Source organism: Pseudorasbora parva, chromosome 3, assembly GCF_024679245.1.
Source record: "Pseudorasbora parva isolate DD20220531a chromosome 3, ASM2467924v1, whole genome shotgun sequence".
Classification (NCBI taxonomy): domain Eukaryota; kingdom Metazoa; phylum Chordata; class Actinopteri; order Cypriniformes; family Gobionidae; genus Pseudorasbora; species Pseudorasbora parva.
The window spans coordinates 25,737,313-25,762,544 of NC_090174.1; the positions used below are offsets into that span (position 1 = coordinate 25,737,313).

Here is a 25,232-nt window from a genome sequence, read left to right on the forward strand (position 1 = left end):
AATTGATCACCCCGGAACATTACTGTGATACAGATTTTCATTACTATGACGCTCTTGCAGTCATTAAGCCGCACAGGCTATGAGTGGCAGCCCAGTACCGAGAGTCTGAGCGTGACCTCTACTGCAGTTGAAAACACAGTGGAGCCGCGGCTCGATAAGTGGGATGTTTGTTTAGGTATTTAGTTTACCTGTCAACACAGTACTCTCAAATACCTGCACCGTAAGACAGGCTTATGTGCTCCGTGCCGCTGGATCTCCGCTCAGGGGTTCTCAGAGTGTCAGCCGGCTTTGAGATCTATCACTGCACAGCAAAATCAATATGGTAAGAGAGCACATCATCTGAATGCATGATTACTGTCATGTTTCCATAAATGCATAACGTTACTAGTTTTAAAACGAGGGGATCTTTTATTTATTTATTCATTGGGATGATAGATGATCCACATCTAGAAGCATGTCTGCAGACATTTCTTTTCCTGTATTAGGATTGAAACCATTGCATCATATGGGGGCAAATGTACGTGGTTTCTATACAGAAAGGATGAATGTTATAATTTGTTGTCATTGTAATGATAGTTGTAAATGCTGGACACGATGGACATGGTGGTTTTGTTAGTAGGGGATGTGACTCACCTGGTGCAGGTGCTTTTGACCTCAAAATGCCCTCCGCTGGATGACATCATGGAAGGGCACCAGAGGAGAACTCACCCTCAGAACCATAAAAAACGGCTTATGTCTTAAAGGGAAAGTTCACCCCAAAATGAAATTTGTCTTTTACTCAGCCTCAAGAAGTTTCAAACCTGTGTAAAATGTATTTCTATACAGAAAGAGATGTTATGCTTCAGTCACATTTACATTTTATTGTATGGAAAAGTTGAAACAGAGACTGTTACAAACAGTCTGCATGATATGCAGTTTTATATTCCACAGAAGAAATAAAGTCATACAGGTTTGGAATGACATGAGGGTGAATATTTTAGGTGAACTACCTCTATAACTATAAACCATCATGATTGAACTCTTAACCTGTAACTGCTAATTTAAAGAATTATCAGCCTGTCCCAATAAACACACTTGCAGTCTTTGCACATGATTACTTGTCTCCTTGCATGACATATTTCAGTTACACTTTATAAAAAATATATATTTAAGTACTGAGTAATATTGATTAATTACATGTACTCACTATAGGGTTAGCATTTGCTCCCTGTAATTATGCATCATGTACTGCTATACTGTGGTAAATACATGTAACAAGGGCACTGTAAAATAAAGTGTTAACCATATTTCATGCATTTGGTTCAAGTTAGTGTGAAGACCTCAAGTGTGTGTGTAGAACTGTTGATTACCTGATGGGACACTTAAAATATTGTTTTGTGTGCTTGTTATGATAGTGGTAAAAGGAGCTGCAGAGTTTTATGAAATACACCAATACCTTGTGCAACACTATTTTACTGCAATTTTTTTCGAATTAAGTTAACTTACACTAGAAATACAATGAATGATGGGATACGCTTAGCTTCAAATACCGCTCCGACCTGAGTTAGTTTTGCTCGCATACTTTGTGTTCCGTTTAAGCACTCGAGTGGCCAAGACTGCAAGTGTGGTTATTGGGAGATTCTGTAATTTAACTCTCAGCAGGACTTATAGTTCTGGACTGCTGGTGGTAGTACATTATATATTGCTTTTATATGTGGTTTTAAGGTGATGTAATTAACACTATATTTGTGCCAAAATAATTGGGACACCCCTCCAAATCATTAAGTTTAGGTGTTCCAATCACTTCAATGGCCACAGGTGTATAAAACCAAGCACCTAGGCACGCCGTAGTAGGGCCGCACGATAAATCGCAATAAAATCGCACGTGATTTGGCAGTGGCTGTGATAATTGCATGCGCAGCTTCTCAGAGCAGCATCGCTGTGATCAGTAGTAAACGCTGCTCCACAAGCCAGAGGGCGCTCTTACGCAGGGAACTCCAAGTATATGCCACAGAAGTACGATAGCTGGTAATCTAGCACTCGGAACGCATACCACCCATAGGGGCGGCCATTTGCTAACCAAGCCATCACCTGCTATAAGCATCCCATTGACTCCCATTCAGTTTTGTGTCACTTTGACAGTGAATAACTTTATATCTGAGGCGTTTAAAGACTCCATTTGTCCATTGTTTATTTATAAAGAAACGCGACAATGTATAAAAGGCTCCATTTCCTTGTTTCGTGTCATAATCAACGCGACTGTTGCACAGTAGAGAAATTACTGTATAGACAGGAGGAGACGCTCGGAAGCAATCTTTTACTGTTTATGGAGAGTCGGGGGGAGGTGAAGACATAAAGTCCAATAAAGTCAAGGGAGAAGAATGGGGAGAAGCCCATAGTGAGTCAAAAGCAACGGGACAACATTTAAACAACGTGATTCAGGTTTCACTTTCCACAACTACTAGAAGACTTACAACTGTCAGACAGGTTGCTCACGTCACATCTACGTCGTCAAGCTCAGTCTGAGCCTGCGCGGTTCGCTCAGCCATCAGGAAGTGAGTGCTTCTAATTGACTTCATTTTGCGCCGTTGAAGTCTATGGGTTTGCTGTGTCCATTTCTTTTACTGTCTATGGGAAATTCATGTGGAAATTGCTATAGCTATGAAAATCCTACTATCAGTGAGCTGAATAAACATATTTTTTGAATAAACACTTTGATTAAACATGACTAAATGCTTCTCATGTTTGGAAAGATGTTTGACGCATTTTCCTTTTTCAAATGCATGTTATAAGCAACTCAAACTTGCTGTGCTTTTAGATCGAACAGCATTTACTACTGATCACAGAGCCCTCCTACACTGACAAACTGCGCATAATAGATAATCGCAGCCTTATCACAATAAGCCAAATCGCAATAAGCATAATTTCATTTAAAATGCGATTAGTCATGCACTCCTATCATGCCGACACTAGGGATGAGCGATATGGGCTAAAATCCATATTGCGATGACAATATATAAATAATAATATAACTATTTCAGAACAGGTTACATAGTCCCTAAGCAAAGACAAATTGCTAAATTTTATTTTATTTTTTTAAAGAAAGAAAGAAACGTATGTAGTTTTGAGAACATGTATTGTGCAAAACTGTAATTACTAGCTGCAGAGACAACATTTTGCAGGTAGATTGCGTCATCAACACGCATTATCGCGATATATAATTAAAATCTCTATCGTAGGCCAATTTTTTTATCGTTTATATCACATATTGTTTATATCGCCCATTACTAGACAACACTTCAAGTGTGTGTGTGGAGTGACGAGGGTGGATAGGATCAGGAATGAGTACATCAGAGGGACAGCACATGTGAGATGTTTTGGAGACAAAGTTAGAGAGGCCAGGTTGAGATGGTTTGGACATGTTCAGAGGAGGGAGAGTGAATATATTGGTAAAAGGATGCTGAGGTTAGAGCTGCCAGACAGGAGGTCAAGAGGAAGACCAAAGAGGAGGTTTATGGATGTAGTGAAGGAGGACATGAAGGTAGACGGTCTAAGAGAAGAGGATACAGAGGATAGGAATAGATGGAGGCAGATGATTCGCTGTGGCGACCCTTGAAGGGAACAGCCGAAAGAAAGAAAAAAAAGAAAAAAAACTAGCCAACAATTCTACAAACATTTGTGAAAGAATGGGTCGCTCTCAGGTCCATTTGTTAAATTTCCTCACTACTGAATTATTCCATGGTCAACTGTTAGTGGTATTTTAACAAATTGGAAGCAATTGAGAAAAACAGCAACTCAGTCACAAAGTGGGAGGCCACATACAATCACAGAAAGGGATCAGCGCATGCTGAGGCACACAGTGCGCAGAAATTTCTGCAGAGTCAAAAGCTACAGACCTCCAAACTTCGTGTGTCCTTCAGATTAGCTCAAAAACAGTGCATAGAGAGCTTCATGGAATCGGGTAACCTGGCCCAGCAGCTGCATCCAAGCCTTCACCAAGTCACAGAGTTTAATGTAAAGCGTCGACTGCAGTGGTGTGAAGATGCAGCGGTGTAAAGCATTTTGGACTCTAGAGCAGTGGAGACATGTGTTTCTGGATTGACGAATCACGCTTCTCTGTCTGGCAATCCGATGGGAAAGGTCAGGGTTTGGCGATTGCCAGGATAAGGGTTTTTGCCTCACTACATTGTGCCAAGTGTTAAGTTTGGATGGTGGTTGTTTTATTAGGGGTTGGGCTTGGCCCATTATTTCCAGTGAAATTAACTCTTAATGCTTCAGCATGCCAATACATTTTGGACAATTTTATGCTTCCAACATTGTGGGAACAGTTTGGGGATGGCCCCTTCCTGTTCTAACATGACTTTGCACCAGTGCACAAAGCAAGGTCCATAGAGACATGGATGTGCAGGTTTGGTGTGGAGGAACTTTGGCCTGCACAGAGTCCTGACCTCAACCTAATAAAACTCCTTTGGGATAAATTAGAGCTGATCTTGCGAGCCAGGACTTTTTTGTCCAACATAAGTGCCTGACCTCACAAATGCGCTTCTAGAAGGATGGTCAAAAATTCTCACAAACACACTCCTCAACCTTGTGGAAAGCCTTCCTAGAAGAGTTGAAGCTGTTATAGCTGCCAAGCAAACTTCATGTTAAACCCTACGGATTAAGAATGTGATGTCATTCCAGTTCATGTGCATTTAAGGCCAGGCATCCCACATTTTTTGGCAATGTAGTGTAGCATCTAATAATAATAATAATATTATATCAGTTTTAGGTTAATGTTAGTTTATTTCCACTCTGGCATTAGTCTTTGTGAGTGGTTAAATTATAATCTAAAACATATTAGTGAAAACTTGGGTAATGGAAGGAAATTACGGTAATTGAAATTTTAATCTCGAATTTTGACATCTCGCCACAGGCTGTTTTTGAAGAGCTCAAAAATCCATACTTTACCAGAGCAACTCTCCTCCCGACCATTATCTCATATGGTGACTGAGCTTCTAGACCTGCTGGTTATCTTCCATGACCCCCTTCAGAGCTCATTTGGCCCCTGTGCTGTCCAGGTCACTGCCAGTGTGGCAGATAAGTGTCCCATGCTGCTTCAATTACCTCTTCTGCCCCAACCTCTCATGGTTACTTACACTGAAGGATCAAACTTCCCCAGCAAGGGAAGCATCCCGTTTTTTATGTCACGCTTTTAAGGAGAATGGTCCAGGGTGTTAGGTTGGTATCCCAATGTGTGACACTTTTCTGATGGTTTGAGTCAAAGGGAAGTTGCTTAGAAACTCAACATTGATATTGGATGAAGGATATTAAGTTTTGTAATTGTACCTTTCAGGAAATATCCTCATATTTAAAGACCTGCATTCCTCTCACCCAGCATCAAAGTATTTCTATACAAGTAAGCAGTGCTGTGCATAGTGTTAATGATGCTACTAGTTTAGCTCAAATACCAAGAAAACATGCATGTTTTCTGAAGGAATAAAATTATATTTATTTCTCCATAAAACGTAATTTCTTCATAAAGTAAGTTATTCACCAAGAGAACTGATTGCTGAATTTCCTGAGCACTTTTATCATGTCAGTGTGTCTTTATAAAACGACGTATTACAGTGTACACTTGATTCTAGCCCACGTATGACTAACATCCATTGATTCATCTTAATAGCAGTCTCCCATTCATTCTTATGGACTGTATAGTTCCCATGGCTGTCTGTTTCAGGTAAATTGAAGGAAACATTGAAGTCTGGTTTCAGCTTGTATTTGCTCAGTGGTGTTTGTGACCAGCAGCGAAAAGAAGCATGTGGCAGCGTTCATGTGTTTCAGACCAGCACATTATAGCTATTGTGCCATTGTGTGGCTCTACCTCTATGCAGGTATTGTCAAAGTGATAAAAAGTGGGATAAAATAAATTAAATATAACATTTCAGTTGTTGTGGAAAGCTTTGCATTGGTGCTGCGAACAGTGAGAGCTTTTCATAGTGAAATGTACAGTATGCTGAGATAAAAAAAAAATTCATTGTGTTTACTGTGAGTTAAATGGCAGCAGTGCTTTTAAATATAACAGCTGTTGATCTTCTAACTGGAATAATTGATGCTGTGGTTTTTAAAAGAGCACAGTATAGTTGACTAAGGCCTAATAGAGCAAAGGTTATTTACTTTGAAGAACTGAATACATTTTTGTACTGTTTAGACTGTCTTGGATACGGTTAGCAAAAAATAGGTTAAAAATATGTACAATCATTTTTTTCTGAAAGGTTTTGTGTTTAGTGAGGCCTGTTAAAGTAACTTAAATACACGTTTGTAAATGTTTTTTTTTTATTTTCTGGTATTTTAAATTATTTCCAAATGTATTGAAATTCATACATTGTAGTCATTAAGCCATAATAAATAATCAATTTTTAATTATGCAGTTTTGCCCCAGTGTGACCTATAGTAGTCACTTGAAAATACTGTAGTCATAATTACATACATTTTTGTTTAACATAAAAAACAGATATACACATCAGCTTACATTGGAAGGCCTTTGAATATTGTCTTGGACAAAGGGGGGATCTAGAGTCAAAAATGTTGACAACCACTGTTTTAATGTAGCATTGTTGCTTATTTTGGGACACTGTCAAGTTTTGTTAGACTTTTCCAGAGATGTTCAATAGTGAAATAATAGGGAAATAAACGGCTAGATTTTCAAGAATATGTGACCATTACATACCACAACTCTTGACAATTAGGCTCCAGAGTCATGAAACTGAATTCAACAAGTCAACCCTTCAAAATTACGATATCACATCACAGAGCATTTCAGATAATTTTTCTGCCATGGGATTGAATTGCTCTACAATACGATTCCTGATTCCTTCATTCCTGAGTGACAGTTCAGCCATGTTGCCATGTCAATTTCTTTTGTGTGAGTTTGGAAATGGCTAGCTAGGCACATAGCAATTTGTGTGGATCAGCGATCATTTGAATGCACATCACCATCCTCAACATAGGGGCAGGACACTGTGCCTTACACGCGTGGATGGTGAGATTGCCCATTGATGCCAGCGGTCCTCCCACGCTGTAGCTGGGATAGTTTGATGCTGGGGTGTTAAAGGAAATTACAGAGTAGGTGCTTGACTGGGGAAGTCTGCATCATTTGCAAAGGTTATTACCTTTGAGGCAACAAATTCATTACTTTTCCCTAGCTTTGTGGACTTTTTAGTCTGTTTTTTTTTTCCACTTAAAGGCTGGGCCACAATCAGATTTTCAAAATGTGCGAGACCACAAACATAAAACAAAACAAAAAGGTTTCTGCTCCTAAAATGTATGTGGAGAGTTATGATGTGGAGCAAACCACAGACTAACAGATTTCATTCAGAAACAGCAGAGTCCCGACTGTGAACACGTGAAATCTCACAAAATCCTGCAGTGATGTTGAATGTTGTCATATTATGCTTCTGTCTTTCGTCAGCTCGCTTTCTGATTGGGCAATTTCATTCCACGACAATCTAAAGAGTGTGTGTGCGTTTGTCTTCAGGTTTCCCCACCCACACATCTATGGAAGCTTGTTTCCACCACAGAATAAAGTAATTTAAAAGATAATTGCGACGTTTTATTTCAAAACTGTAAGTTTACATAAAAAGTCGCAATTTTGAGTTATAAAGTCAGAATTGCGAGGTGTGAACTCGAAATCGTGACTTTATATAATGCAATTCAGGGGCCGTATTCACAAAACATCTTAAGGCTAAAAGTAGCTCCTAACTTGCAGATTTAGGAGTGAATCTTAAAAATAATGGGCGTGTCAGTCCAAATTTAAGGACTTTTAAATATTTGCTCTAAGGGTTTTTCACAAAGCATTTTAGCATGAAAACTAAATCCACAAAACTCTAGGAGTAGTCAAGAGGACTCCTAAGTCGCTAAGACCAAATCACAAACAATCATAATGGCTGTTGCTGCAATCCACCCAAAGACACTGAACACCACTGAGGCAATTGTGATATATTTTTTAATAATACATTTAAACAAAATCAGATTACCTGTGGTAGTTGATTTTACGAGTTCACACTTACAAATGACAGACCGAGAGTGAGGAACGGGGTGGCGGAGGGATGCAGAAAACTGTGATCGTAACTAGGTGAGTGGGCTCTCAGCTGTATATACCTCTTCTTGTGCTGATTGAAGAGACAGTTTGAATGTGCTCCTTGTGAACTGTTTATAAAACATAATTTTCGCTTGAATTTTGCAATATCTCGAGATGCAGACATGCAAGAGGCTGACAGTTAGCTGAACGTATACTAGTTTAACTAGTGACACTTGGCCCACATTTTAAAATCTTTATTTAAATATGACAACATTCTTAATTTAAAATTTTTATTTGAATATAGCAACATGTTCAACAAAATATTTCTATAATCAGATCAGCCAATCACTGTGGTCATAGTTAGTGTTGACATCATCCATAGCAACGAGGTCAACCCCGCCCTTACTCTTAGCTTAAGACTTCTCTCTATTCCTTATAAAAAGTTGCTCTCAGCAGTTTTGTGAATAGGTTTTAAGAGAAAACTATTAGCTATATTTGTACTGCCATTTAGAAGAACTCTTAGTGCCAAGATAAAATGTTTTGTGAGTATGACCCCTGACTTTATAAATAGCAATTGTGACTATATCACACAATTTTGAGAAATTAATGTAAACTCGCAATTGTGAGGAAAAAAGTCAAAATTGTGAGATTAAAAAATTGCAATTACCTTTATTTTTTATTCTGTGGTGAAAACAATCACAAGTTTTTTTTTGTTGCAAGTTTTTGCCCTCAGAATTTTAAGTATATTTCTCATAGAATTAAGTAAATTCCACTTCACTAAGTAAAATTAACAACGAATATAAGTAACTTTAACTTGGTCAGTAAAAGTTTGAGAAATTTCTACTTGGTTGAAGTCTACTTTGCAATACTTTAATTTTATTTTTAACAATATGACACTGAATTAAACCACTTTTAAAGTGTATGCTTTACTTAGATGTAAATAATACAATATACGTTGTGTAGACACCAGAAGTAATCCGATGTTCTTCCGAGCAGAGTCAATCACTCTTAACACACGTCCCACCCATGGTTTTTGAAATTAACTTTTCACTCACGCTGCATTCACACGGGGCGTTGGCGTCAACGCTAGACCAAGGGCGTGTTTAAAGCTTGGTGCTTACGCGACCGTCATAGTGGATGCAGCCAATCATATTACTTTTCTGGTGTTGCATGACTGCAATTGGCTTGCGTCTGTGCTAGGGTTTGCATATTTGCAATTTGCGTTGCCAATGTAAAAACAGTATCAGTATCCGCTGCAGTGACGCACTGGAATGCACAGTTCGGCAATGCATAATGTCACCCAATCAAATTTGGCTAATAAATTGTTACCAGCCTTCCAGAATTTCTTAATTTAAATGTTTTTTTCCCCCACATATGGTGGGTGTTCATTTGAAACCCTACTCACTCCACAGGAAAATCAGAGAAGATAATCTTTAGAAAATGTATCTAGGATTGTTAGAAGGGAAGATTTTGGCCCAACATCGGCCTGGCTTTTATGTAGTTTGTGGGTGCCTTAAGACATTAAATCCATATCTGCAAGAAAATTTCAAGTGTTTTGAGTCCTTTTATGCTCATTTTGCAAGACCGCACATTTCACCTCAAATTTTGCTAGTTTGGTTTCAAAATCATATGTTCTTGCCAACCAAAACGGCAATTGAGGCCAGTAACTAGTCTGAATGCTGTACTATGTTCTTGCTGGTGCGATCAGAAAGTGTTCTAATATTTCACTCTTTCCCTTCAGGGTGTGATCAGTGTGCAGCTGGTGGTTACCATGGTAATGGCCAGCATGATTCAGAAGATCATACCCCACTATTCCTTTGCACGATGGCTCCTCTGCAGTGGCAGGTAATGAGGAAGTACAGCCCACTGTGCCACTCTGGCATCCCTCTCAATGGTCAACCTAAAATGGCATTTTAATCCGCAAGGCAACCTTAACAACACAAACCACAGATCCTGCTCTACTTTGCAATCATATCCCGTGTTTTATTGTTCATATTAAGGGCCCATCAAAAATGCATCATTATGGGGTTTCAGTAAGTCCAAAGGGTATCATCAAAAAGCGCTGCAACCCAAGAGAACCGCTAACGAAAGTACAAGCCATGCTTGTTTCCCCCCGTTAATTAGCTCCATATGTGTTTAGAGTAAACAGCTCCTCCAAATGTGCTCAATAATTCATCTGTGCTTGTTTTTGGCTGTAAAAATAGTTTGGGAAAACTCCGGCTTGAGTGCAGGGCTTGAAGTGTTACCCAGGAGAATTTCATAATTAAGTTTTCATTAGGAAGTAAACATACAAAAACAACTGAAAGCAGTACAGCCCTCTCAGGGCTCGTGACAGGCCAGTTTCTAAACAAAGTTGAAGGGGTTGTGGTACATGTTTGCCAAAGGTCTGCTCATTTTATCAGCATCAAACAACCTCTATAATTTGGAGAAATGGTGTACATGAAAATTTTAATTTTGTGATCAGTTACACTCACATCTTTCCACTCATATGCCTTGTGCCTACCGTGGAACATAAAAGGAGAAATTCAGAAGGCTGCGCTTGTCGCTCCTTTCCATCCGGTTCCAATGGATGCGGACTGAAGCTTTCAACCTTCAGAAAAGGTCACAAAGGCATCATAAAAGAATCATGGAAGTGGTCCATGCAATGAAAGTCAATAAGTTGAAATCGCATGTTGTTTTAGAGCCCATTGACTTTCAATGCATTGACAGAGAAATTCTTCAAAATATATTTTCTATCTGTTCTGAGGAAGAAAGTCATAACGGTTTGAAACTAAATAATGTGAGTAAATGATGACAGATCTTGTTTTTGTTTTTTTATTATTAGTAAGCTTATTTAAAACAACAGGGCTGACCATACATCTGGAGTCAGTAAGACACTTTTAAAAATAAATTCATACAGCAATGATGCATTAAATTGATCAAAAGTGACTATAAAAACTATTACAATGTTACGTTTTAAAGGTCCCGTTCTTCGCGATTCCAACTTTCAAACTTTAGTTAGTGTGTAATGTTGCTGTTAGAGCATAAATAATACCTGTAAAATTATAAAGCTAAAAAGTTCAATGCCAAGCGAGATATTTTATTTAACAGAAGTTCTCTTTCAAAGCCTACAGCGAACGGCTGGTTTGGACTACAGCAGGAAGTGCAGGGATGTAATGACCTCACTAGAACCGTTTGCTGACTAACCCTCCACCCACAAGAACACGTAAAAAAGGGGGCGTGGTCTTGTTGCTCCCCCACGTGGAGAAGAGCGCACATTCAGCGCTTGCATCTCCCCGTTATGGTAAGAGGCGGGACCTTTCCGGGCAAAGTGCTAAGCTGCTGTCCAATCACAACACGGGAAGCGCTGGCCCAATCAGAACTCGTTACGTATTTCTGAAGAAGGGACTTCATAGAACAAGGAAATCATCAGGCCGTTTTTAGGACAGAGAAAACAGTGGTTTACAGATAAGTAAATTGTGTGAAAAAGACTGTTTTTTTTTTTTTTTTACACGCGAAACATGAACTCATTTTATATTGCACACTGTAAACATAATCAAAGCTTCGAAAACACGTGAAGAATGGGACCTTTAATATTCATAGACACATTTTCATTTTTAAATGCATTTTTTTTCTCCCCCAACCCCCCCATTCTATATACTATAGAATGGTAGCGTGCATATGTTTTTTCTAGAGCTCTTTTATATTTCAGAGATGGTGATATACTTCTCTTTGTCTTGTTAGTCTGCGTTGGTACCAGCACCCCACAGAAGATGAGCTGAGGACTTTGGCTGGAAAGCAGCAGAAAGGAGGAAAGAGCAAAAAAGACAGGTACAACACGGCATTTCTCTAGATTTGTGCACATTTGACTTTTGTTTGACTGCTTGTGAAGATCAAGCAGCCTTGTTGCCTATATTCCGCTGCGGATGAAAGCTGTGGACTATGCATACAATGCTAATTCCCTGAAAAGGTAGACTAGCCCGTGTCTAGCAGCTTAGTTTTGATAGTCAGCTCTATTATACCTACCTCCTGTTCTCAGACAAAAGCCCATTTTTGCTCTGCAGGGAGCTCTTGGGCCATTTTGTCAGGCAGGTATGCCGCAATCCAGCACAGAGAGACTACCATACCCACAGTGCTTTTGTGCTGAGCACCATTGTGTACACTGACCTATGTAAACAACAGAGACCCGAAGGAACAGTCCAAGAATCTCAGGTTCAGCTGGCTTGGAGCCACGAAGCAAAAAGCTTGCATACTAGACTCGTTCACGCTAAGGCCTGTGCCCCTTTCCAATATCCCACTGCTCCCAGCAGAGCCCGACATTCATTTCTCTATTCTTTGTCATGCAGACAGCATTAGAGATGGGTGGAAATATGTTTGATTTGAACGTTGTATGGATTTAGCTCTTTTTCAAGAGCGAGGAGGGCTCCTCTAATCCCCAGTAAAATGTGCAAACTCCAGTGTTTGGTTTCCAATAGAGACAGAGCCCTCAGTTAGTCTGCGGAAAATCTGCTGTCCTTTGAACCGAGTTGCCGATCCCACACGTTGATACCTGCTTTGCAGTTCTTTCCATTCTTTTGCTAGCTCATCAATGGGAATAATTACAATTGCTTATTAAATTTAGCTTCATTCATAATAATTAGGTGCTCTGAAAAGTGAAATTGTTCAAAAGTGACAGTAAAGACATTTATAATGCTGCTGAAGATTTTTTTTTTTTCCGTTCAAATAATTTTTTTTTTTTTAATGCTTTTGAACTTTCCATTCAAAGAATGGAACTAAAATATTGCGGAAAAATAACTAAAATAAAAAGTCGCCACAGAAATATTATGCATCACAAACGTTTTCTACACTGATGATGATAAGAAAAGCTTTTTGATCAGGATATTAGAATATTTTCTAAAGCCTACACTTTAAAATATATTTAAAAATATATATTAATTGCAATAATATTTCACTATAAATATAACCATTTATAAATATAACCATTTACTTACACTGTTATTATTGGAACCTGTTGATGTACGACAATACTGAGGTGCAAATAGTATCTTTTAAAATAAAGTTTAAATAGCATTTAATTACTATTTACACATAAGAACTGCTACTTTAACATGGCATAAATAGAATATATCACTATTTTCACTTAGTGTAAATAGAACCTAGTTGCTATTTACACTTGTTGAAAATACTAAACAGCATCTATTGCTATTTTCATCAGGTGTATACAATGAAAATAATGTGTTTTTACTTAAAGGTCATAGGGCCAAGGGCACTATTTTTCTCCAAAGCCCTATTTGAACTGGTTTAGTTTTCTAAACAATGTGATTTCATTGACTGATTCAGATGGGACTTACATCTCTGCATTTATTACAAAGGTGGAAGTGTTTATTCTTGATGTGGGTGTAACAGAAGGCCATGCGCCGCTGTTGTGTGCATCCTGTATGCTGTATATGTTTATGAATAATTTTTGAAATTTGAATTTATTATAAAAAAAAACCTATATAATGAACTTCACATGAGTTTATAGAAGTGGCTGTCATCTGACACAGATATTAAACTGAGCAGTCTTGGCAGTTTCACTATTTGGCTATAGTTGGCTATAAAAAAATCTTCAGCAGCCTTATAAATTTATACTATACATAGTATTTATACTATGACTACTGACCTGCACTTCACTAACAAAAAACTAAAATAAAAATATTATATATATATATATAGTATTACCAAATAAATTAAATAAAGTGTCTTTTGAAATTGTAAGCTTCTGTATTTCTCACCCTGATGATGACTTCACGCAGCAACCAGGATTCACACCATCAGGAAGGAGATATGAGTCACGTGACGCATTGCATTGTGTGATGAGGTTAAATGCCAGAGAAGCCCCATCATCCTACAACTGAAGCCACTTATAAGAGTGCTGAAACATCATAAATGAATGGATAAAGTAGCCCAGATGCTCTTGAATAAATTCTGTCTTATCTGGGCAGTAGAGGATGATAACAGCGGCTACTTGGAAGAACATGCTGTTATCATTTTGAACTTTTTTTATAAAGTATTCTAATTATTTTTATTTGTTTGGCTGAGATTTTGAGTAATGTGCTTTGAAAAATAAATAATAACCGTTGTGATTTTATATTCATTTTTGTTCAAGAGCATAAATAAAAGGCAACTTTAAATTCAATTCATGCAATAATACTGGCAAGTGAATGGAGAAAAATAGCACTCTAGTACTCTGTTTTGGTTTTTGGCCCAAAATGTCCTTGGTAATTTGTGTGCGTTTGTGTGGGTGTGGGTGTGTGTGTTTCAGCTTAACCTACTTTCAGTGCATAACTATTATATGTGCTATGTTCACGTTTTGCTTCTCAGGAAGTACAATGGGCACTTAGAGAACAAGCCGATGACTATTCCCAAAGACATCGACCTTCAGCTGGAAACTAAATGCATTGCAGAAGTGGACACACTTGGTAACTCACCTGTTGTCATTATATACCCAATGAACCCTTGAGCTTGAAGGATCATAGATGGTTTCTAAAGCTTCTCTTTTTGTCTGGCTATCTTTTATCTAGCTCTGCATTATTTTCCTGAATTCCAATGGTTGGTGGATTTTACGGTGGCCGCCACAGTGGTGTATCTCATCACTGAACTGTACTTCTGTGTGGCGGAGCCCAGTGGGGAGATGAACATCAGTGTGGTGTGGAGCCTGCTGGTCTTGGCCTTTGTCATGTATCCTTTTTGAGCTAGTACTATTGAAGGAGTTTTCCCTCTCCTCATTTCATCTTTGCATTGGTTTACCTCTTTCATATTTTATTTGTATTAATTCTTGTAATTATTTAGTTATTAGCCGGTGACAAATAACATGGTCTTTTTTTCATATTTCAGGAATTAATATTAAATTTGATATAAAATACTACCAAAATAATTGGGGTCAGTAAGATTGTGTCTTTGTTACATATGTAATGACAGTAAATTATGCATACTTGCATGCAACTAACCCTAAACCAAACCCTAGTCCTACCCTAACCTTTTAGTAAGTACATGTAGTTAATAAATATTACTCAGTATTTAAATATATAATTACACTGTAAGAATGACACCTTAAAATAAAGTGTAACTGATTAAAAAAAAAGTACTAAATAATACTTTATAGTGTGCTGCAGTGATGTATATTAGGCTAATCTGGAAATTAGCATCACTCAAAAACAAAAATAATAATAATGATAAAAACATCTAGAATTTTTTGTTGTTGTACATTAATGTAATACAAATTTATATACACAAATCAGGCATAACATTATGACCTGGCGTTGGTCCCTCTCTTGCTGCCAAAACAGCCCAGACCTGTCGAGGCTTGGATTCCTCTAGACCCCCGAAGGTGTGCTGTGGTATCTGGCACCAACATGTTAGCAGCAGATCATTTAAGTCCTGTTAGTTGTAACCCGTGGCCGTACTTGTTAAGCACATCCCACAGATGCTTGATCGGATTGAGATCTGGGGAATTTGGAGGCCAATTCAACACCTCAAACTCCGTTGTTGTGCTCCTCAAATCACTCCTGAACCATTTTTGCTTCGTGGCAGAGCACATTATCCTGCTGAAAGAAGCCAGAGCCACCAGTGAATACCGTGTCCATGAAAAGGTGTACATGGTCTGCAACAATGCTTAGGTGGGTGGTAGTGTGAAAGTAACATCCACATGGATGGCAGGACCCAAGGTTTCCAGCAGAACATTGTCCAAAGCTTCACACTGCCTTCACCGTTCACCGTGCATCCTGGTGCCATATGTCCCCTAGGTAACCGACGCACACGCACCCGGCCATCCATGTGATGTAAAAGAAAACGGGATTAATCAGAACAGGCCATCTTCTTTCATTGCTCCGTGGTCCAGTTCTGATTCTCACTTTGCTTTTAGCGGTGGACAGTGGTCAACATGGGCATCCTGACTGCAACAAACTGCGATGCACTGTGTATTCTGACACCCTTTCTATCAGAACCAGCATTATTTATTCTTGAGCAATTTGAGCTACAGTAGCTCGTCTGTATGATCAGACCACACTGACCAGATTTCAAATGATTGATGATCAGACCACGTGCGCCAATGAGCCTCGGCCACCCATGACTCTGTCGCCGGATCACCCCTTCCTTGGACCACTTTTGATAGATACTGACCACTGCAGACTAGGAACACCCCACAAGAGCTGTAGTTTTGAAGATGCTCTGACCCAGTGGTCTAGCCATCACAATTTGGCCCTTGTCAAACTCATTTAAATCATTATGCTTGCCCATTTCCTGCTTCTAACACATCAACTTTGAAGACAAAATGCTCACTTGCTGCCTAATATATCCCACACACTAACACGAAGAGAATCAGTGTTGTTCACGTCACCTGTCAGCAGTCATAATGTTATGCCTGATCGGTGTGTGTGTGTATATATCATTTTGTTAAATTCATTTATTCATCAAATATATAAACACGTCAAGTCTTTGCAAAGCGGACTATCAAGTAGATGAGATTTCCTGATCAGTGTGATGTACCTGATTTTGTACTCACATTTAGCAACATGTTAGCAACTGGCATTTTCGAAACATCTAAAACCTTGAAAAAAATCGAGTAGGGTATTACTGAAGAAGTGTTTTAATCTTTAGAACAAAACCAGAAAATATCTTTAGCCTGTGTTCACCACTGACCTTATTTCAGCCTTTTAACCAAAATCCTATTGACTTGATGGAACCAGAAGTGCTAAAACTCATTTCCGGGTTATGGCTTGCTGAAGACTGGAGTAATAATGCTGAAAATTCAGCTTTGCCATCACGAGAGTACATTATATTTTGACATGAAAGCATGACATCTGCATGTATAACTATATTTTTATATTTTCTGAAGGAAATGTGACTGGTATTGCCTGTACAAATATCAATGCAACAATACTAGGGTGCTTTTGATGGTTGCCAGGGTATTTCTACATGGTTGCTTAGACTTGCCGAGGGTTTTTAAAGCATATTATTTTAAGTGGTTTGAGGTTAATCGTCTTTCTGATCGTCACACTTGCAAATACGAGTAGTAATGGAGATGCTTAAAAAACACCACTAGTAATAATAGAATCATTTGAAAATATTGTTTAAATTACTTACAGATGACATCAAGCATGTTCCACTGCACTTGCTTGAAGACCATAATGTCATTTCTCAATGCATGATTTTTCTTATATAGCCTTTTGCTATTTTAACAGAACTACATAAGGAACCTTTAAAGTACTTTATTCAATAACATGCCCATAGTCCTTAAATGTTAAAACATCCTTTGTAAAAGTCAACCCTGGCGGAGAAGCTCAATTTTCACAGGCTCGATGCAGGGACAGTCTAGCCGTGAGTGATGAAAGCTGCACCTGTTGCCTTTTACCTGCTACTTTCCCCTTCTAGTGCCTCACCAAATCACACACATTAACCCCGGCACAGTCCACAAAGATCAATCTCCCTCCGCTAGGCACTGCCCTTTACCTAGCTCAGCCTGCCACAGAAGATTGGAGGCCCAATTTTCACGGCCCACCGACCGGACTGATTTGCCTGGAAAAAGCAGAGGAACGAAGGAAGGTGCCTGGTAGGGTGATGAAGATGATGACGATGATGATAGGTCTATATGTGTGCAAATGGCTGAATGTGGACAGGAAGGAGCCATTTTTCCTGATCTCAGTGGAGAGTGTGTGGTGGGGAAAATGGCCTTGTCAAAGAGATGGTCACTGAAACATTTCCTCAGATGGCCGCCCGCTTGCCTTGCAGATTTGCACGACGTAGCCACAAGTTGAATGATTGACCCTAGACCAGTATAATCAAAATGGGCACATGTAGGCAAGCTGTCGTAACAAAGAGGCGCAGCTGGACGTTTTCTGTCTGCTGTTGACGCTTTTCAAATTTGTCGTTTCTCACCTTCGGGATATTAGCTTTGACACTGTTTGATGGGGCATGTTTTAAATGCATTTCTCTGCTGCTGTGACACTAAATGTGAGACTTGTACCATGACTTTTTCCACAGATTTTTGCCCTGGTTTTCAGTCTGACAAGTCGATGCTAGTCGGCAGATTTTGAGCAGTTTGAGTTGACAGATTTCACTGAAAATGGTGTAGTGTAGACTAAACAGACTCTTTTTTTATTATTATTTATTTTTAGCTTAAGACTTTGATTCCATTCAGTCGGAGGATATTTAGCTTTTGCTATTTTGAGCTGGTTTTAGAATGTATATTCTCATTTTTTCAAATGTTTCTGTGTAAGTTTGGTTTACAGCTTTAAAATGACTCTAAGTCTGTTAGTGTATAATCCTCAGTTTAGTCTATAATGCTAAGGTTTTCTCTGTAACCATTTACAGTCTTCAAGTGTACTGTATGTTGCCTAGTTTTATAAAATCTGTTCTGATTTTAAAAGGCATGTAGTGTATGTCAGCCTTTAGGATGTCCTTTGTAGAATAGAGCTGATTAGAAACCAACCATATTCAGTAATACAGAGAGTTTGTATGTAGAATCCATGAGAATAATGGCATTTAAAAGAAATGTCTTCTAAATCCAGCTTGGGCTCTATCAACCACACATTTTCCCTTCATTTTTACAAACGTGTTCCGTTATAGTCTTACTATGGGGCAAGTGAACAGCAATTATTATAACACTATTATTAATTATAGGCGAGAATATTTCTTTAATTAGGCAAAGAATTAAATCAAGCCTTCATCTGATGTTTTTTTTGTTTTAAGCAATTTTTGGTACAGTGTACAAAAGTGCCTTTGTGACCATGTTCCTTAGCTTCAGTTTTTCTCAGGAAGATCCTTTTCTCCCTCACGGCTCACTACTTCAGACTAGAGGAGGGCGGTGAGCGTTCCCTCTGCATCACCTTTGCCTTTTTCTTCTTTGTGAAAGCCATGGCTATCCTTATTGTCACAGAGAACTATCTGGAATTTGGCCTTGAGACAGGTATAGTTGTGTGTGTGTGTGTGTGTGTGTGTGTGTGTGTGTGTGTGTGTGTGTGTGTGTGTGTGTGTGTGTGTGTGTGTGTGTGTGTGTGTGTGAGGTGTGTATTTGTCTTTTTTTAGAGTATATAGTAACATAGAATGTGAGACCATGTTGTTCTAAAATGAAAATGTCAGTGGGAATATTTAAAACCGGCGATGAAACTGTTACATTATTTCATTAAAAAATAAAAGTTATTTTGCATATTTGCTTTCACCATTCACAGAATCATACACTGCCCTTGAATGAAAGCACCTTCCGCAAAACACACGCAGTCATAAATCATTTTTTTTTTTTCCATATTTTTGTTCGGGATGTGTCTTAACACCAGGAATGTTTGGCCACGTGTAGACAATAAAAGAAAAGCTTTTGGCTTCCCAGTTGCATTTTTAACAAAGTTGTCCACCGAAGTAAAAAGTGGTTTGATAGTGCATGGACAGTCACCATGCTTTTATGGTGAAGACCATTTTCATCTATTTGAAATGGATCACTCACATAAATTCATGTCATTCTTGCATTATGATTCAAACTATGCATTATGCTACAGTGTGTTGCAATTTCAACACACTGTACTGTAACACTATTTTACTTTCTCACCATAGTCATTTTAATCAGGGTCCAGAATAAACACTTGGAATTTTACTTAGGGTTGTGCAATATTGACAAAAGCTGGGGATAACTATATATTGGCAATGTTTTCCCCATACTAGATGTGTGCATCATTAAATTTAATGTCAGATACAAAAATAATGAGGATATTATCTTAGTCATAGTAGGGGTGTGTAACATGTATCAACTATTTCCTTTTTTTAACATTTACTTTGTCGATATACATCGTTTCCATTCTCCTTTTTCTCCTTTCATAGGCTTTGCAAATTTTTCCGAAAGTGCCGTGCAGTTTCTGGAGAACCAAGGCCTTGAGTCCCAGTGAGTATTATGTCCAGTGCCCCCCCACCCCCCACCCCCTTTTGTCAGTACAGTGGGAGTGTATGTATACAGTATACCATGTCTCTGTGGGTTTGGATTAAACAGCGTATGTGATGGTTTGTGCTTCCCTGCGGTGAACAGGCCTTGCTCTCTTCCTCTCCCTCTACAGGGGCCCCATATCCAAACTGACCTTTAAGCTGATCCTGGCACTGCTCTGCGCTCTCATTGGAGCCTTCCTCACCTTCCCTGGCCTGCGATTGGCCCAGATGCATCTCGATGCCCTCACACTAAACAACTGCAAAGTCACACAGTAAATGTTTTAAAATAATATACAATTTATTACATCTCATCCTCATAATTACTATTATGTTGAAACCAGTCACTTTAATAGTTTGAATAATTGGTATTTCTTTGACATAATTGGTATTTCAATTGGTATGACTTTTACCAGTTTGTATTGAAATATTGTAGGCACTAGCAATATTTCCATGTTAATTCACATGGAGCATCAGTGTCTGACTGTATCCTCGGCAAGTTAGCAGACAAGTATTACTGCAGATGGACCTGTTCTCCATTTTTAGCCAGCGGGCTTTAGGGTAACTGTGTTACAAAAGAGGAGTTAGGCATTACACATCTCACATAGCTAATCCTCTTCTGCTCTCATGACACTATGGGGCTTACAGTTAGACCTCTTTAAGGCCTGGATTACTTCCATGCTTCTTGTGCTGGTGAAATGCTACATTTAAAGCTGTGGCACTTCATGATAGTTGATGTTTACTGCTCCACTGATATTGATACTCTTGTGTCTCATGTCTAATTGGTTGTTTTTATGTGTCCATCCTTCAGGACCTTGCTGCATATCAACTTCTTGGCCCCCTTAATTATGGTACTGTTATGGGTGAAGCCCATAACAAAGGATTACATAATAAATCCCACATTTGGGAAAGATAGTGTGCCTTTGTGAGTACCTCATTTTTTTTCAACATTACATTTTGCATTACCGGTTTGTTGAATTGTTCATGACTAATTAAAAACTTGTTTTAAACTGTCAAGACCCTTTTTTACTCAAGGATGTTCACTTTAAAGTCAACAATCTAAATTGTCCGTGATTATTTTCTTAATGCACTTTCCTGGATTTATTGTGCATGTTTTTTAATAAGTTGTTCTGTCTCTGAAATGGCTTTGTTTGGTGTAATGAAGGGTGAAAATAATTTTGACAAATAGTTTAACACACTCTCATGACATTTAGTAACTATTTTACATCCCGCTGAAGTTGTATGATCCCATTTGTACGTTTTTGTATTATCTGCATATGCGCCACTGATGGTTAGGTTTAGGGTTGGGCCTTAATTTTTTCTAAAAAGTGCATTCAAATTGCCAACTCTTAAAATAGTTACGTTTTGTCATGAGATCAAATAACTGATCAAATACCCATATAACTGATATATATATATATATATATATATATATATATATATATATATATATATATATATATATATATACACACATATAATATTGGTTGTATATAATATATATAATATATAATATATACATATAATATATACATATAATATATAATATTGGTTGTTTATATTTATATATTTCAAAAGGTCTTTCAAAACCTTTCCAAAGGATCTTATTTAGAGTGCCATGAAAGTGAGGCTGAAAGTGAGGTATAGACTTGTTCGTGTCTTCAATAACATCCGCTGTAAAAATCGGTTTTTATGTTAAAGAGTTTTTCGTCTACTGAAATTATATTTTGTAGTGTTTCATCAGTGTTTCATCAGCAGAAAAATCCAAAAACATTAAACTATTGTACAGCCCACTGAAGAGATGTATGTCTATCCCTCACAGCCTTGCTTTCATTCCAGTTCATTCCAAAAATGGTTATGCTGTGAATACGATCTATAGTTAACAACAGCAATTTAATGACAGGTAATGGTTTTGTAATAAAGGTTAGGGGGGGATATGAGATTGGGTGAAAAGCATTACCAGTGTGATAAGTTGATCTCTTAAGGGTGAACTTGTCCTTCAGCCTCCAAGTCCCAGTTAGACATTTTCCACAAAAGTCAGTGCTGATGGTATTTCGGGAGGGAAGTAATCCTCGGGCAATGCGATAAAACTCTCAATTTGGCTTCCATTCTCATGTGGAATGCCCAATTTTCACAATCAGATCTATCAAGTCCTGCCCTATATTTGTTTTACTCATTAATCATCACATTGACTTAAGGAGATGTTATTTCAGTGAGACCTTTCTTTATTCTTCTCTGTTCTGTCACTTCCTAAGGTTTAGGCACATTTTATTCGCCATGTTTCGTTGTGTCACTCCTCCTCTTCTGCTTTCAGAATGTCTGAGAAGACATACGACACGTTGCGTCTGTGGGTGATCCTGCTTCTGTGTGTGCTGAGATTAGCTATGATGCGGCATCATCTCCAGGCCTACCTCAACCTGGCCCAGAAGGGCGTCTTGCAAATGAAGAAGGAAGCGGGGCGCATTAGTACCGTGGACCTCCAAAAGATGGTGCTTACCACTTTTTGCTCTCATTCTTACTGACATTAAACATTTCGCGATAAATTGTCACATAATAACGCAAATAATATGCAATTTAGTCATTGTGATGTAAACACATCCTTTTATTTTTGCTGATATCCCATCAATCCCAAGTATCACATCTTCACTAGGTTGTGATGTTTGATCTGATACTGGTTAATAAATGCACTCAGGGACCCTCTTGTGGCGTCCACTCTAGGGGCCTACATTACAGTGTCGACATTCCTCAAAGGTGGAAATATGTCGGTATGAAAAAGGACTGTGCGGCATTGTTGCCCTCAAAGCTCCAAAATGAGGAGGCTATTTGAGTTTAGTGGAGCGCAAGGATCAAAACCCACAGCACTCCACAGCTGGAGCTAAGGAAAAGAGCCCGTTTGATGTTCCAAGCCATAAGTGAGACTCGCAAATGGCTGTAGAGTCGCAGGGGTGTCTGGTCTTACATCTGCTCCAGAATCATATGCTCGCAGCCTCCCTCTGTACTTAAGCTCCCAGTGAGTCTTCAGCGAGTCTGTTTGATGAGTTCCTCTCCTGTCAAGCTGCTTGTTTTGAACGAAATTTGCCTAAATGTTTTAACTGCAAATTTGTTTTTCCTCACGCAGGTCGCCCGAGTCTTTTACTACTTGTGTGTAATAGCACTACAGTACGTTGCACCTCTGGTGATGCTGTTACACACTACTTTGCTGCTAAAGACATTAGGTGAGGTTCTTCTTGACACATTCTCATTTAAAGGGTTTCTTGAATTTTTCATAATCTCATTTTACCCTCAGGTGGATACTCATGGGTAATTTACCCCGAAGAGAGTTTGCCGTGTCTATCAAATGAGGACTCGAGCCCCGCTGAGGTGGGGCAAGGCGAGATGCAGGCCTCTCAAACTGTGGCCCAGCTATCTGTCGCTCTCGGGGGGCTGAGGACTGTTTTCTCCCCCTTGCTTTTTCGAGGGCTCCTGTCCTTCTTCACATGGTGGATCGCCGCCTGCCTGTTCTCCACCTCTCTCTTCGGCCTCTTCTACCACCAGTATCTGATGGCCGCATAGCATCGGGAAGGGCCTGTTTGAACGAACTGTGCAGCACGACGAGACCCTGGAACATTCCCCTTTTCCTGCAACCATATCAGTCGGGTTCTACTCTGATGGGCTTCCTCCATGGACACATTGTTTTAACCTAACAAATTCAAAAATGCTAATAATGCAGTCACTGTTATATTCATCGAACTGGTTTGAAGCATCAACGTATGGAGGATGGCATCAGAAGGAGACCTCAAAATAATGCTGGTTGTAAAGGGGCTGCAACCTTAAGGCGTCTTTGAGCCAACAGAAGGTTGAAAGCAAGGGATCACTCACGGTCTTTGACATTTTACTGTTTAGTTGATAATTATGATAGATCAATTTCATAAGAACAGCGTTTTTTAAAAGTGTTTTTTTTATGTTATACTTCTCCAGAGTAGAAACTGAGGTTTTCATTGCTGATACACGAAGAGGAAACAGTGTTTTAGTCGAGCTTGGAGAGTATTGTGAAGGGATTGATCAAGAAGAAAAGTATGTAGGGTGTATTTATTTTAGAGGGACTGAAGCCAGCCTTCTTACGCGGAGAGATTTGTTTGACTGTAGAAGACCGAGAGATAATTTAAGTGTGCATGCGCGTGCGAGAGTGGCGGTTCGTGTGTTAACATCAGTGCCTGCAGGCTCCCAGTGACCCCTGCTGCTGGTGGGTAAATCTAAAAAGGGCATTTTGATCAAGTATAAAAGCTAACTCAAAAAGCAGTGGCCTCCGCTCTTCTGATACCCTTCCCCGTCATTTAACCAGTCAGATGTTTCACTTTGAATTTCGGGTCCACTGACATCAAGTACATCCAGTAAGCATGCTCCATGTTTCTGTATGGAGCCTATTGATTTTCTGTAATGCATCAAATAACAGGATAACAGGATTTCTTTCATGTGAAGGTGCCAAGTACGCTTGTATTCCCCCATGAGTGTGTACAGTACTTCCTGCTGGAAATCGGAAAGCACACATGCAGAGGCACGAGCCAAATGCGGCTTGATCACAAAGAAACATGCTGTTTAAAGATGTCCACTTTAATATTGTGACATTTGGCACTACAGTTACAAAACCGCACAATGACATATCTGAAGTATTTTTTAATCAATTTTTATTTTGTTGTTAGTCATTTTTGTGTGTGTGTGTGTGTTAACCTACTGTAAAAGTCTTATTCTCATCCTTCATTTTGAGTTTTTGGAGGGTACGCAGACAATGAATGTATTGATCCTGCCTGATTTTATTTTTATTTTAGTTATGATTATTTTTATTTTAAACAAATCTAATACCGTCTGGCTCCTAATAAACAGTCAAATATGGCATAATCTTGGCTTTCAACAAAATATCAGGTAAATTCAAAATCTAAATGTTGTATGTTGTGGACTTTGAGGGGCATTTATATTGCAAAGGTGCGTCCGTTATCATCAAAGGCACACTTGTAATATAACGTGGCAGTAAAATGCTGAACTCAAATTTTGGGAGCTGTTATTTATTTCCCTGTTGATTATCAAGCTGTGAAGATTGATGGATGCAATAGGGAGTTTATTTTAACTGTAAACATTCACAACCTTTCTCATCAGCAGGGCCATTTTAGTCTTACCCTCACCTAAAGGGTTATGTCCTTTGCCTTATTTTGATTTTCTTCCACTTTCCACCACTATTAAAAAAAAGTGACCAAAATGTATTAAAAATGTGTTACTAAAAACGTACTCTCTTTTAAAG

At 38.8% G+C, this 25,232-nt stretch overlaps 1 protein-coding gene across 1 annotated transcript; it reads left to right on the plus strand.

The window, feature by feature from the left end:
• Positions 1-111: 111 nt before the first annotated feature.
• Positions 112-24,835, plus strand: tmem161b (transmembrane protein 161B). Its single transcript, XM_067438238.1, has 12 exons — positions 112-322; positions 9,780-9,883; positions 11,762-11,848; positions 14,381-14,478; positions 14,581-14,737; positions 18,811-18,962; positions 19,865-19,925; positions 20,095-20,235; positions 20,772-20,885; positions 22,275-22,449; positions 23,079-23,175; positions 23,247-24,835. The coding sequence occupies exons 1-12, from the start codon at positions 320-322 to the stop codon at positions 23,510-23,512; spliced, it is 1,455 nt and encodes a 484-aa protein (XP_067294339.1). The 5' UTR covers positions 112-319; the 3' UTR covers positions 23,513-24,835.
• The last annotated feature ends 397 nt before the right edge of the window (positions 24,836-25,232 follow it).

Coding starts and splice junctions, on each gene's coding strand:
- tmem161b (XM_067438238.1), top strand. Junction 14,738..18,810: donor CTGGTCTTGGCCTTTGTCAT/GTATCCTTTTTG, acceptor AGTTTTTCTCAG/GAAGATCCTTTTCTCCCTCA. Junction 20,886..22,274: donor GGGAAAGATAGTGTGCCTTT/GTGAGTACCTCA, acceptor TTCTGCTTTCAG/AATGTCTGAGAAGACATACG.